Source organism: Sinocyclocheilus grahami, unplaced genomic scaffold (genome assembly GCF_001515645.1).
Source record: "Sinocyclocheilus grahami isolate Dianchi unplaced genomic scaffold, SAMN03320097.WGS_v1.1 scaffold959.1, whole genome shotgun sequence".
Taxonomy (NCBI): Eukaryota; Metazoa; Chordata; class Actinopteri; order Cypriniformes; family Cyprinidae; genus Sinocyclocheilus; species Sinocyclocheilus grahami.
Genome location: NW_015506138.1, coordinates 349,846 through 365,168, shown reverse-complemented (window position 1 = coordinate 365,168; position 15,323 = coordinate 349,846). Strand labels below are relative to the sequence as shown.

Sequence of the window (15,323 nt, the reverse complement as noted above, 5' to 3'; positions counted from 1 at the left end):
GTGTGTGTGTGTGTGTGTGTGAGAGAGAGTGTGTGTGTGTGTGTGTGCGTGTGTGTGTGAGTGTGTGTGTGTGTGTGTGTGTGTGTGTGAGAGAGAGTGTGTGTGTGTGTGTGTGTGAGTGTGAGAGTGTGTGTGTGTGTGTGTGTGCGTCTGTGTGTGTCTTAAAATGCTTGATGTTGCAAACTACTATTTCATATAATATATTTAAAAATTAATACTGTAATCAAACACACAGGTTTGTAGTGGAAACAGTTTTACAGTTTACCTCACTTTGTATTCTTCTTGTTATTTACCTATAGCGCTATCACAATTGAGTCTCACACAATCACAGAAATCAGTATGTCTTGCAGCTAAAACATTCACAGATATTATATATAAATATATATACACTGTAAAAAATTTATGTAATTTTAACCGTAAAATATTGTAAAAACACTACGGGAAGTTTTTTTTAATAGATTAACAGTAAACAGGGAAAAACTGTAAAAGATCTAAATGGACATTTCATGTAATTTTACAGTAAAATGCTGTTAATTGTACAGATTTTAGAAGTAAAAAAGAACAAATCAATGTATAATTTACTGTCAAAATCTGTAAACTGACATTCCCAGAATTCACTGCGTGACGCTCCACATTTGAAAGTATTTTGTTTAAATAATCATGTTTCTTAATAGTTTTTGTTATCAGTTATGTACTTTAGGGTTTATGTTACATCTTCTGTTGTTTAATGAATGTTCATTGCTTTATTTAAAAGTTGTGTGTTACCATGATGGTGTTTTGTGTTTCTGGGAATGACTCTGTGTATCTTCTCTATATTAGTATATACTTCAGCTTGTAGAAAAGCTACTTGTGATGAACTTTGATTGTTCATGTGGCTCAAGATTCCCCGATACGCTCGGTGCATCGGCATAAAAAGTTAACGATGCAATGCATCATCGGATACAAATTGGCATTTGTATCATGATGCATCGTATCTAACATAATTGCATCGGTAAAACCGATTTATTTACATATAATTATCAGTAGATGCGGTATACAGTTTTATTGTTTAGAAAGTGACCAATAATTTGTGACCAATATTTTCTATACGTAGATTGATTTCTCTAAACTGTTTCTCAAGCGTGTTCTCTCAGCACCACTGCTGCTACATGAATATGTATGATGTATCACAACACAACACAATGACTGAGGCATGTCAGGCCTTGCCAGTAAACATTTCATTCACATTCTGTTCTGACATGCGCATTTTGAGTGTGCACACCTGAAGCGCGCGCACATTAAGTTATCTTTCACGCCTGCTTGCTCGAATACTGTCAAAAACACATAAGGTTTACATATAAACAGTTGGTTATGTATGGTGTTATTTTAATGACAAATGTTGAGAGCGCATTATTGTAGCACGAAAGCACATAAATATAATGCGCGAGTGCGAATCTCTCCACGCACACGCAGATTTCCTTTTCTCTCACACAAAACCGGACTTAAAATGTATTTCTCCTCTAGCTCAAAGTGTGCACGCTCAAACTGTGTCCTGTGCACTCGCAAATCTCTCTATGCTCATGCAAGTGGAGAGATTCGTGCTCGCGCATTATATTTATGTGCTTTCGTGCTACAATAATGGGCTCTCGACATTTGTCATTAAATTAATGCCATACATGTACCCCCTGGCTGCCCCACCATCGAGAGTAATGAAAGCGGAAGAATTCGCAGATTGGGTCCTGGCAGTAAAAGATGCCTTCCATGACTTTGCAAGTTCCTCATGATACCAATTATTAAGCTGCAAACACTCAGGACAGGGCAGAGGATTCCACTCTAGCCCAGTGTTCCCGGCAGCATGGCAGCCAACTCATAATCGGCCTCAGTCTGAGCAACACGGCCAGATGTTGGGAGCCCAGATGAGGCCTCAGTGTCAGCAGGCTTCAAACTCCTTTCCAATGCTGCTATCAACAGTCCATCTTCTTTACAAACCCTGAATGAGAAATTAATCATACTTAGGTGAGCAAACAGACTCATCCATGAATTTGACAGGGAAAAACTAGTGTGTGGAGGCATGGGAGGAAATGCCTTGGAAATGCTTCAAATGAATTACAAATCTGAATGAGTAGAGCACGCCATCTCCTTTTATACCCATTTGTATGGGGGAGTGGCTGAAATGCAAATTTCGCTCACCAATTCTCATTGGCCTTTTATGAACTATCAGAGGTGTTTGGGGCTCCCAAGTGTGACTCCTAGTGTCAGTACATCAACACAACGTCAAGTGAGTGACAGATAGGGAACATCAATACGTTTGAATAAAGGGCGAAGATACCAATTATCTACATCATTTTTGGCCACAATTGCATACTATTAAACAAGTGGCAAAAAGTGTGTGGATCATGCGTGCCTCAGTGTCTTTACTGCTGCTAGTTTCTGTCGCATTGGACCTAAAGTGTAATCAATCACAATTCTTCCCCCTTTTTTTTGCAGGAATCACACTGTGGGATCCGGAAAAGCTCCAGCAGAGTTTACGAACCCGTCCCCAAATTAACACAGATTTTAAAGTCACGGCTTCAGACTCCATTGAGGACAAATCAACCTTACTGAACATCGACGACTCTCTGAAACTGAGTCTTTTAGGTGGACTGCTCAATGTGACAGGAGCAGCCAAATATCTCAATGACACCAAGAAGTCTTTCAGACAGCAGAGACTGACTCTGCATTATCATTCAACCTGCAGGTTTGAAGAACTGACCATAAATCACTTGGCACCTGAAAATATAATTAATCAGGATGTGTTTGATAATGACATAGCGACACACGTGGTGACAGCAGTGCTGTATGGAGCGGACGCCTGCTTCGTGTTTGATAGAGAAGTTTCAGCAGATGAGAACAAGAATACAGTAGAAGGAGAAGCAAAACTGGCTCTTGAGAAACTCAAATTCATTTCAGTAGATGTGAACGTCAGTCTGAAGATGGATGACACTCAGAAGAATGCAGTCCAGAAATTCACATGCACGTTTTATGGCGATTTCCAGTTACCGTCAAACCCGACCTCTTTTGAAGATGCTCTGAAGGTTTTCACTGATCTTCCAAAACTTCTGGGAGAAAAGAAAGAGCTTGCCGTTCCCGTGAGAGTTTGGCTTTATCCTCTGGACAAACTTCACTCAAGAGCTTCACAACTTCAGAAGGACATCGGCATGGATCTAATCATAGCCATAGAATCAGTGATTGAGAGTTTAAATACAGCTGAGATGAAATGCGGTGACCTTCTGAAAGACTCTCCTGCTCTGACTTTTACTGTATTTCATGATAAAATTCTGCAAATGAAGCAAAACTGTTACAAGTACAAACTAAAGCTCACAAAGAGACTCGGCTCTCTGCTGCCAAACATCCGTGGAGACGTAATGAAGGAAACAGCACTGAATGAACTTCTACAACAACATGAGGAATCTCCTTTCAGAAGATCTGACCTTGCAGAATGGCTGAAAGAGAGAGAAAGAGAGTCTGACGTCATTAAATCAGTCCTCCGACAGCTGAAGGATGCTGGTGCACAAGCAGAAGTCAACATAGATCTGATATTAATGGATCTGGAAGTTGGAAATCTCGTCTGTTTCATGTTCACAACATTGGACTGGACAGATGTGCTGCTGCTTCAACAAAAGGCCTGTTTGAGTCCTTCAGCGAAAGGAAAAAATAATGAGAACCGTCCTGATACAAAGCAAAAGTCTTGGCTCAGTCCTGAGATCCAAAAGACCATGAGGTACAACTTGAAGACATTTAAGAACTTGATCGATTCAAAAGATCGTAAACCAGCCAGGTTCATTGTGTCCTCGAGAGAAATGGAGAATAATCCTGGTTCCTGCATTCTGCTGTATGAAAGTGAATGTGATGAAGCTGTTTGCTTTATTCCTCCATCACAGCCTGACCGTCCAGTCACTGAAGAGGTCAAAGATAAAGGTGTAGTTGTGAAGGTTCCTCCAGCGTGTCCTGCTACAGTAGAGCTCAGATTACTGTATAAACCGAAGCAGGACTCAGTCTGGACCTCTGAACCGGTGATGAAGGATCAACACACAGTTACTCTGACTGATCTGAGAGCAGGAACTGAATACGAGATCAAATGTGCAGCGGTGGGGAAACTCAACTACACCGTATACAGTGACATCACTGAAGTTACCACAGAGGTATGTATGATGATCCTTGAGCAAAAATCAGTTGAGAATGTGTACCTTATCTTGGTTATTTGCAACATGTTAATTTGTATCAAATGGTCCTTTTAGGGAAGGAGCCGTAGGAGTACTGGTGAGTCATATATTTTTCCTACCTATAAGTTGTTGCTAAACATGGTTCATTTGAGCATGGAAGTGATATTAAAGTTGTAACATAGTGAAGTGCACAAGAAGGCTCCAAAAATAGTCTTTAATGACAAATCCACACAATAAACAGGAGTCCAACCAAGAGAAACACAACCATGTAGCATTTACAAGAACAGACAAAGGAACAAATGAAAACATGGGGCTTATATACAAACCGAGTAATCAGGGAGAACAGAAGGCTGCGCTACACTCCACTATATATACCGCAAATACCAGTTGCTGTATTTGTGCCATCATCCAGCAATTTTATTACAAAGTGGAGAGATTCTCAGACAATAACTCTTCCAGTGTCACGCTTACGTGCTGGAGTGAAGACAGAAGAGCCTACGACAAAGATAATCTTAATTCTTTTTAATAAATCCACAGGGAAAGATGAAGGGAATATCCACACACACATAGGGTAACCACATGCAATAACCGACAAACTCGAACTGAACGGACAGGAACTGAAATAGGGCAGATAACGAGGGGCAGACACAATGAAGGTGATTAACTAATAATGAGAACAGTAAACAAACCAAATAAGGGCAAACAGGAACTGGACAGACAAGGTGACAAGACTAAAATGAAAACACAACAAAAGAGTTCATATATCTGTGACATCCAGCTTTGGCTGACATTGTTGCTCGCATTAGACCTTCATGTTATGCCACCACATTTGTTTAAACAGATGTTTGATAGTGCTGGTGCCCCCATTTTAAATGTAATAAACAAATGCCTTAATCAGGGCATTTGTCCAGCAGATTTTAAGCATGCTACTGTCACCCCCTTGTTAAAGTGGCCAAATCTTTCAACTGATGATCTAAATAATTTTAGGCCTATCTCAAATCTGCCTTTCTTATCTAAGGTTTTAGAAAAAGTGGTTCTTAAACAACTCCAGGCCCACTTGACTTCAAACTCTGTTGCTGAGGTGTTTCAGTCAGGTTTTAATCACAGTACTGAGACCATATTGGTGAAAGTATTGAATGACGACATGGATAATGGTGAAAATGTCCTTCTGATTCTACTTGACCTCAGCACGGCGTTCGATATGATGAATCACGATATACTGATTGACCTCCTGGAACACTGGGATGGTCTTAAGGGAAATGTGCTTAAGTGGTTTAAATCATATCTTACTGGTAGATCTTTCTCTGGTTTTTTAACAGGGAAAGAAAATTCAATCAGTTTGCCTCTTCCTTGTGGGGGTACCTCAGGGTTCGATTCTTGCACCAATATTATTTTCCCTTTATATGTTACTTTTAGGATCCATTTTTTTGTAAATATAATGTATCCTTCCACTGTTATGTGGACAACACTCAGATTTATCTTCCAGTGAGACATAAACATGATCGATAATTTATTGGCCTGTTTAGAGGACTTTCTAAGCCTGGATGGCTGCAAACGTTTTGAAATTAAATGATGATAAAAGCAAAGTCATTGTGTTTGGCCCTAGAAATCAGGAAGTGGCTCAATGCTTAATCTGCCCCTTTTTCTGGTTTAATTACAACTGGTGTAAAGAATTTAGGCTCTTTTTTATAAACGGCTGATTTTGAGAAAGCAATAATGGTGATTTATTTTTTTTTTTTCATGAATGGATTATTGTAATTCTCTCTATTTTGGAACTGACAACAGAACATTGGCGTGTCTTCAAAGAGTACAAAATGCTGCTGCCAGGATGCTCAAGTCTGCCAAGAAATTTGAGTCAGTTACACCGCTTTTAAAATCGCTCAAATGGTTGCTGGTGGGAACAATCCAAATTATGAGTTGTCTGGAATGCACCATAACTAAGGCAAATGGATACAGGGAGAAAATTAACCAAAACAGAACAGGACATACTCGTGACAAAAGTGAGACTGTGACCAAAAACAGATGTATTTGTGTGTTGCAGGCATTGACTTTGAAGGAGACGGTCACTCGACTACCTTTACCAGCACTGAGGGTCGTTCGTCTCCAGCAGTTTCTGAATCGTCCCAGTGTATGGGCCTCTTTTTCCTCATTTTTGAGGGTGTTAACAGTCTTTGCATGATATTAGTTGACAGATTAGGTGTAACGTTGCACAGACAAGTCTCATGTCAATAGAGCTTAAATCAAACTAAAGATAATCTTTTACTCACTGTTCCAAACCTGTATTACTTACTTAACATAGAAAATATCTGAAGAGCATTGGAAATCAATAACATTGGATCCCATTGACATTCAATGCATGTCCAAAAAACAATGAGGCATTTTTCAAAATATCTTTTTGTTTCAAAGAAGAAAGTAAGTGGGGGTGAGTAAATAAGGCTATTTATTTGCAGATCAAATATAAAAACGACATTAAATAGAACAGTGTGATATTGTATGATCTGGTATGAATTGGTTACAAATATTGGTCAAACTGTCTTCTGTGTCAATCTAACAAAACATGCATTTCCAGGTTCTTGGAGGAGATCACCCGATGACCAAAACAGGCCATTTATACATGATCGGATCACCAGAGCACCGGATTCTCAAAAGCACACGAGCAACACTTCAATCAGTGACTCTGGCATAGGTGAGAATGCAGGGATGCAATAAGTGGGTATGAAACGCATGCATTTGTTGTACTTTTGAAAATATAGAGGAAGCATTAACCTTTATGTGGCTCAAAAATTATTTTAATATCCCATTATTCCAAAAGAACATCTTTAAATAAAAATGTTAAACCATTGCTTTTAACATTGAAGTGTGCATTAATGAAACCAGTACTAAATATTAATAGCTCTGACCGCCTGTGCACTGTTGAAGACAAACATTCACATGCATTAAATTAAAATGAAAACCATATTATACTTAACTTTATATTTTATATCAATTGAACACATTTATAAAAAACCTGTTTGTTGTTTTTGTCTTCTTATGGCCATTTGAAACAGAAGAAGCTTCTACAGGACGAGATGAAGTGATCAGAAGGTGGGAGTCCTGTTATATTTTACAGTTATGTATAAATATGCTGAAGACAGCCCTGTTTCACCAAATTTGGCATACTTCCTTAATTTGCTATTCAAGATTTTATGATGCACTTAAAATATACAGGTACATTTTGAAAGAGTCACTGTGTGACAGTCATTCATAGATCAGATGCAGATCACCAAAGAACTATTGATGAGGCCAGAAATAAAGTCCCTTCTCATTGGAAGTGTTACAAATGTTGCTTTTTGTGTTTCTTTTTGCCTGGTGCCTTTAGAAAATATCAAAATTGAGGTGTGACTTCATTGTATACGTAAAGCATTTAAAAACTGAAAAGTTTTTTTTTAAGTGTGGTTATTGATACTGTTAATAAAATTAATCCAGAAGCTGGTTTAAAGTGAGAAAATGTTTAAATTGAGGAGAATTATTCAAATGTAAGCCTTTTTCTATCTTCTCCTGCAGAAGCCAGAATTTGAATGCATTGAAGAATCCTGATGTTTCCAGCATCAAGGTATTGTTATTGTTCATCAATATAAGTGTTTATAGAGATCTGTGTTTGTACATCTCAGTGTTTTAGTAATTGTAGATTAAAGTCTCCTGGATTAAACCTTAAAATAAGATCATTTAGCCTCATAATGTGGAGTTTGTCTTTTTTATTGGAGCAGCTCCAGCCGTCCGTGATCAACCCAGAGAGCAGCACACAGAGCCAATCGTCAGGTAACCAATAATGACATGATTTAAATCATTAGAGATTGAGGTTGTGTTACAACCCTAAATGAATCATTGCATCACTATTTCATGACACTCATTGTTCCAGTCATCAATTTTGATGGAACATAAAACACTCACAATTGAACTAGAAGATCTCTTCTGTGTGTAAGATCAGATCAAGTCTCCACGTCAGAAAATATGCATTTTGTCTGGTATTCCAACAGTTTTAGGAAGGGTTGTCTAACATCCAAAACCTGTTAACAGCAAGTCTTGTCTAGTACTGTACTAACAGTCTTCCAGTCAGCCAAGATGATGACTGAAAAAAGTCAGAGAAGAGCAGAAGACGAAGTGATGAGCAGAGTTTATTGATTAATCCCAATTGTGTATGCTTCATGATCAGACTCAAATCCAGCAAGTGTCATTATTATACCACAATGTGACGTTAAAAACCTTGAAAACAAGACATTCTCCTATCTCTTACTCATGAAAACAAACCACACACTCATAAGATTATAACAATAAGGAAGAAAGAAACTTAATAACAAAATAGTTATAAAATGACAAATAATGAAATGATGAGTTTTTTGAACTCTGCTCATGTAAACATGATAAAAGCATGTGCTGTGATAGTTGTTGAACTGTGTTTGTGTCTGTAGTATCAGTGTCCTCATCAAAGACGTTTAAACTGAGACTGAAGGAGGAGTTTCAGTATCTGAATGAAACACCTGGAGAAAGACAAAGCCTGAATGATGTCTTCATTGAACAACACATCACAGAGGACCCTGATTCTCACATCAGTGATGATAGACAGATCATGCGCAACGACATGTTTGAAGGCCAGCATATCAGGAGCCTTTTGCTGAAGGGAGATGCCGGCACTGGAAAAACTGTGACTGTGCAGAAGTTCATCCTGGACTGGGCTGAAGAGAAATCAAACACTGATATCGATTATATATTTCCAATACCTTTTCAGAAGCTGAACATTATCAGAGAGACGGTGAAGAAGTGTAGCTTCACGGAGATTCTGCAGCATTGCTTCGCAAACACTGAATATCTGAAACTCGAGGACTCTGAGAGGATCATGCTGATCTTTGATGGACTGAATGAGTTTAAACTTCCTCTAGATTTCCCAAACACAAAGAAGATCACTGATGAAAATGAGCCAGGCACAGTCTCTGGTCTACTGGCAAACGTCATCATGGGAAATCTGCTTCCGAACGCTCAGATCTGGATCACCAGCAGACCAGCAGCAGCCAATCAGATTCCTGATGGATTTATTGATCGCGTGACGGAGATCCAAGGCTTTATTGATCTACAGAAGGAGGAATATTTCAGAAAGAGCATTAGTGATCAGAGAATGGCTAATAAAGTCATCAGTCACATCCAGACATCAAGCCGCATCAGCAGCATGTGTTATTTACCAGATTACTGCAGAATCATCGCAGCGATTCCAGAGAAGATGTTCAGTACACGCAGTGATGATTTCCCCAAGACCCTCACTCAGATGTATAGCAGACTCCTGTTAGCTCAGACTGAACTGAATCAAGTGAGTAAAGAGACCGTCATAGCTCTGGGGAGAATAGCGTTTCATCTGCTGCTGAATGGAAACTCTCTCTTCTGTTATGAACACTTAAAGAAATGTGGCATTAGAGACGAAAGTGTTCTGATACGCTCATCAATCATAAAGAAGACTGAAGACCAAAGCAAGCGTAAATTACTCTGTTTCGTGAATCACAGAATACAGGAGTTTCTGGCAGCTTTATATGCGACTGAAGTCATTAATGGGAACAATCAGCTCCAGCTCAGAGATCTGTCCGGTCTAGACCTTAACTACTATAACTCCCAGAATGTGATGAAAAAAGCTTTAGAAAGACAGATGGATCTTTTCTTCTGCTTTTTAATGGGTTTGTCGCTGGATTCCAGTCAGAGAGCTTTAAAAGATCTCCTGAAACAGAGAGAAAGCAGATCTTCAGTCAGTCAAGAGGCAGTTAAACACATCAAAACAGTGATCATGCAGTCTTCTCCAGAAAATACAGACAAATGCAGTCTCCTGTTTGACGCTTTGAAAGAGCTGGATGAACGATATTTAATCCAGGAAATAAAAACACAGCTGAAATCTGGACTCAAACCCTCTCCTGCTCAGATTTCAGCTCTGATGAATTTAGAAAAGTAGCTGAATGAGCTTAAGTCACATCGATCAGAGGGTCTGAGGAAGACGAAGGGGAATCAAGGATTGAGTGATTCATTCATCACTGATCGGTCACAGATCATTTAACAGTGAATTTATAAATAATAGCTAGTTGTTTGGCGAGCACATTTTTCTCGCTCTACAGGCTGAAAAAATCCTAATCAACATGATTCCTGGGCCACTTTTATCTTACCACTAAGAGTTCTCCTAAATAGCATTAAAAGCTTTTAGCTAAGAGTTTTCTCTTAAAGCTGCAGAGACAAACCTTTACTAAGGAATATAGAGCAGTCTTAAGCTCAGAGTAAGGGGGCGGGGTTTACCTCGTTGCTATGGATGATGTCAGCGTGCTTATTAACTATGCACACAGTGATTGGCTGATAATCTCTGTCAGAGATTTATTCATAGAAATATTGTAGAGCATGATATTATGTTGACACATTCAAATAAAGATTTTAAAATGCAGGCTAAGTGTCATATGTTCAGATAATTGTCAGCCTCTTAGATGTGTGCTTCTCGTAAACAATTAGCGGATGTGCATATAAACAGCCTTTTAATTAACAGTGGAATAATCATGGCTGATAGTAAGACATGCAAACGTAAAAGAAAACCAAACTGGACTTAGAAACTGGATAGTTTGTGGTTTAGGAGTCCTCTTCACTGCTCCTAACCTTTCACAGATTTAGGAGCTAGTTTTAGTGCTAAGACGCTTTGTGAAATACTCTTAGAGCAAACATTTAGGACTGACACGCCCATTATTTTTAAGAGTTTCTCCTAAATCAACGAGTTATGAGCTACTTTTAGCCTTAAGATGTTTTGTGAACACGGACCCTGATGTCTCAAAGTCACAAGTTGAGTAAGATTACCATTAAATCAATGATTGAGATTATATGTGCAAAATTCAGTGTGATTACGTTAAAGATCCGCATGTGAACTTTTAAAGATTTTGGATTTTTGCTTTAAGATGTGACCTTGGAACTTGTGTTAAATATCTAAGTGTACTTTTTCATTTTGTGTGCATCAAGATAAACTTCAAAAGATAACAAAATGTGTCAAAATCATTTTGATATACTGAATAAAAGCATAAGTTTAACAAATGCAACATTGTGATGTAATTTTTGTCACCATTTTACACATTTTGTGTTTTAAACATAAAAACAATCGTCGTATCCACATTTAGCAGTTTTTAAAAACGATAATAAAAGCTGATAATAATAATAATAATAATAATAAAATTAAAGGCTAAAAGTTGATATGATTCTTTAGGGTCTTAATGAAAAGTCTGTAACATAGTTTGGTTAAAATTTCTCAATAGTAGTGTAAAAAACACCTTTTTTACCCTGTCAAAAACAGCTCTGTTCAGATCAAGCCGTTTTGTAGCATTTTCCTTTAAATGTTAATGAGCTCTGCTGACTCCGCCCCTCTCTTCCGAGCCGCTCTCTGAGGGGCTGTTTACTTTAGCCGCATTAATCGTGAAACTTGCTTATTAGCACATAATTAGGAAAGGCGATTTGCAAAGATTCATTACAAAACATTATACTCACTTCTTCTGTAGGTGAAGCTGGATCATGAATGATTTGCGCGAACATAGACGCATTTATGTAGATCGGGGGCGCATTCCCTTCAGAAACAATGTAATCCACTGCGTCTTCAGCGGCTCAGATGTCGGGAGTAAATGACGACTGCTGTTCATTATTACATCCAACAACAGAACACCTCAATCACTCAGGAGTCATTCTTGTCTACATCTGCTCCGGCGGTGAAACACTGGCGGACTGATGACAGTCACTCAGGGCGGAGCTAAGACACCAGTCCAGTCTGTGCTGAAACGCTACTGTCAATCAAACTATCGTGGGAGGGGCCTGACAGTGTGACGTCACACAGACAGGCATCTGAGATCGGCTCGATTTGAGAAAGGGGTAAACATTTGAGTAGATTAAAAAAACACTGGGTGGATTTTTATCATTATAGGGTGGTTGTGTACACACACTGCCAACACACATTTCAGTTCCAACAACTTGTAAAAGTGCATGTAGCATCCGGTGACCCCTTTAATCTAGATTTAAGGTTAAATGAACACTTGAGAGGCGAAATGAGTACAAACTATTTCAAGACCCTTGTACACATGACATTTGTTTCCCAGCTGAATGATTTAAACCGCTGATTTGACTGAATTCTGTCCATCGATTTGCTCATGAGGAAGGATGCTTAGCTGGTGTACACACTCGCCTGTATCACCTGTGTGCCATTTAACAAATGAATTCATCAGAAACACTGCTCACTTTGGTGAACTCGTGAATGAACAGCAAATAGCAACACACACATGGTCATGTGACTTCAGATAAAGCACATCAGGGGCCTGTTTCATAAAACAAGTTTAGCAAATAAGCCAGGTTTATTTCAGTACTCACACTAGGCACGCTCGCCTTGAACCGAGCCCAAGCACGAACATCTAGTAGAACAAAAATAGAAGGGGTAGAAAAAAACAAAAAACTAAATATAGTAGAAAATCTAAATAAAATTTGAAATGCTACAATATATTTATCTATCATTAATAACCTAAGTGTAACATCAGCAATTATTTATGCATACAATTTAAAAAATATTTTATATAACCAGTATTTTTTTTTTACTGAAACAGCATAAATTTAGAGCCAACATGCATGCAATTATAAGTTATTTATTTGAGGATTATAAATACGTGTGTGTATGTTTACATATGAGAAACATACTTAAATTGTTTAATTCATTAATTCTATATTTTTTATAATAAATAACATTCTTAAAATACATCTTAAAATATAAATAAATATAATCTTAAAATATAAATAATACTTGTAATATAACAATATATAATATAAACAATATATATTTTTAAATGCACAATTAAGTTAAACTGTTATTATTATTTGTAGCAATGCTTTTACTGAAGCAGCATACATATATATGTGTGTGTGTGTGTGTGTGTGAGTGAGTGAGTGTGTGAGTGAGTGAGTGTGTGTGTGAGTGTGTGTGTGAGTGTGAGTGAGTGAGTGAGTGAGTGTGAGTGTGTGTGCGTGCGTGTGTGTGTGTGCGTGTGTGTGTGCATACAATTAAGTTTGCAAATTATTATTATATTTGTTACTATTAGTATAACTACACGAGCGTTCTGTGCTCTGATGTTTCTGGCTGGGTGTTTCTGGAGTTGGTCCTCCGGTATCCCATAATGCGTCAGTGTCCGCGCTGGTAAATCGCGCATGCGCAGTAGCTCCCTCTCTTCGGCTCCGCACCTCTTCTGCTAGAATGGTGAGTGTTTGTCTGAGCGCGGAATCATCAAACATCTTCTCCATCTCGCTCAAACAGCGCACTTTTCTCGTCTCTCTATCCTCTCGATGTTAAATAGCACCCCATCGCTGCTGTATGTGTGCGCACAGGCGAGCAGAACGGCTTTATTATGATAGCTTGTGTCGCTGTCAGTGAAGCCGATGAAAACATACCGAGTTTGATCGCGATAATCGTGGATAAACCGCGTGTTTTAACCTGTAACGCGCTGTTCTCTGTCTTAATGATGCTGTAATGACATTAGTGTGACTCTCAGGGCATCTGTGACCGAGCTGAGGTCTGTAGGTTGATAGTTTTCTTCACTAATTAATGTGGTGTATTTCTCATTCATTCAGATGTGAAGACTTCAAACTCTTCTTCTGCACAGTTTATATTCCTCTACAGCTTTACTAAATAACTTTGGGTACACTTTAGTTTGGGGAGCAATTTTTAATATTAACTATTATTAAACTCCAAATTTCCTTTTAAGGGATTTAAGATATGCTCATGCAGAATATGGTGTTTATATGTGCTTCAGAAGTACTAATAAACAGCCGATATGCTAGCAATGTGCATTGTAGTGAGCAACTAGAATTGTTTTAGAATTTAATACCGTCAACATTAGATCTGTGCAAGTTATGGAAGCTTATTAATATACAACAGAATAAAAAAATGAATGTTAATTGTGACCGACAATCTCACGGTTTTGACCTTTTTTCCCTCTTATCTCTTAAGTTTTCAGAGTTCTGAGATATAAACAGAATTGTGAGGCGAAAAGAGTTGGCGATGTTGACTTGCTGCTGCTTGTTTATAACCGTGGAAGCTTATTTCTGTCCGAGAATAAAAAAGAGCAGCTGTGACTTCACACTCACAGTTCAGACTGTTTGTCTTGTAAATTTAATTAAAAAAAAATAATAATAATTTTTAATGTCTTTTTTATTGCTGTTCTCAGATTTCACACTTTTGAAGTCCAAATTGCGAGAGGAAAAAAAGTCTGAATTGTGAGATGTTGATTTGGGTTATAGCTATAGAAGCTCATCTCTGCCACAGAATAAAGTTATTGCAACTTTTCTCACAATTCAGATTTTTAAAAAATTTTTTGCAATTCCGAGTTCATCTCAATTCAGACTTTTTCCCTTGCAATTCAGTTCATATCTCACAGTTATGAGAATGAACAAAAAAAAAGAATTGCGAGGAGGGAGAAAGTCAATCTTGATGAGTTGCAGTTATGAATTTTATTCTGTGGTGTAAATGAGTTTTAATATTACGCAGTCGTTCAACAGACTTTCATCAAAAGTCATTTTTGCTAATTCGAAGTCTTCAGGAACTCATGAGACTCGTCTGTCTGATTTGAAAGCTCCACATTTATTGAAGTGTTCGTTTGTTTTTCCCGCTCAGGCCAAGCGCACCAAGAAGGTGGGGATTGTGGGGAAGTACGGCACCCGTTACGGTGCGTCGCTCAGGAAGATGGTGAAGAAGATCGAGATCAGCCAGCACGCTAAATACACCTGCTCCTTCTGCGGCAAGGTGAGACGCACACCAGACACTCGTGTACTGCACACGAGCGGTCAGAAGAGCTCTTCTGCTCACACAGCCTGCATTTATTTGATCAGAAATGCAGCAAAAGCAGTAATATTCTGAAATATTTTTACTATTTAAAATATCTGTGTTCTATGTGAATGTGTGTTAAACTGTAATGTATTTCTGTGATGCACAGCTGTATTTTCAGCATCATTCCTCCAGTCTTCAGTGTCACATGATCTTCAGAAATCAGTATAATATGCTGATCGAGAAACATTTATCAATATTTAAAACAGTTCGTACACTTTTTTTTTTTTTTTTTTTTTTTCTGGATTTTTTAAAGA

At 38.2% G+C, this 15,323-nt stretch overlaps 2 protein-coding genes across 2 annotated transcripts in view; both read left to right on the top strand.

Annotated features, from left to right (window-relative positions):
* The window catches only part of LOC107564758 (uncharacterized), an 11,087-nt gene extending 941 nt beyond the window's left edge, over positions 1 to 10,146 (top strand). The window contains exons 3-10 of the mRNA XM_016249910.1: positions 2,467 to 4,160; positions 4,257 to 4,278; positions 6,223 to 6,309; positions 6,751 to 6,867; positions 7,229 to 7,265; positions 7,725 to 7,773; positions 7,928 to 7,979; positions 8,630 to 10,146. Of these exons, the coding sequence (XP_016105396.1) occupies positions 2,467 to 4,160; positions 4,257 to 4,278; positions 6,223 to 6,309; positions 6,751 to 6,867; positions 7,229 to 7,265; positions 7,725 to 7,773; positions 7,928 to 7,979; positions 8,630 to 10,146 (3,575 nt within the window). The remainder of the gene's footprint in view (positions 1 to 2,466; positions 4,161 to 4,256; positions 4,279 to 6,222; positions 6,310 to 6,750; positions 6,868 to 7,228; positions 7,266 to 7,724; positions 7,774 to 7,927; positions 7,980 to 8,629) is intronic.
* A 3,203-nt stretch (positions 10,147 to 13,349) lies between these two features.
* Positions 13,350 to 15,323, top strand: part of rpl37a (ribosomal protein L37a) — a 3,005-nt gene continuing 1,031 nt past the window's right edge. Inside the window, exons 1-2 of the mRNA XM_016249899.1 lie at positions 13,350 to 13,443; positions 14,857 to 14,985. Coding sequence (XP_016105385.1) covers positions 13,441 to 13,443; positions 14,857 to 14,985 — 132 coding nt within the window. The 5' untranslated portion in view covers positions 13,350 to 13,440. The remainder of the gene's footprint in view (positions 13,444 to 14,856; positions 14,986 to 15,323) is intronic.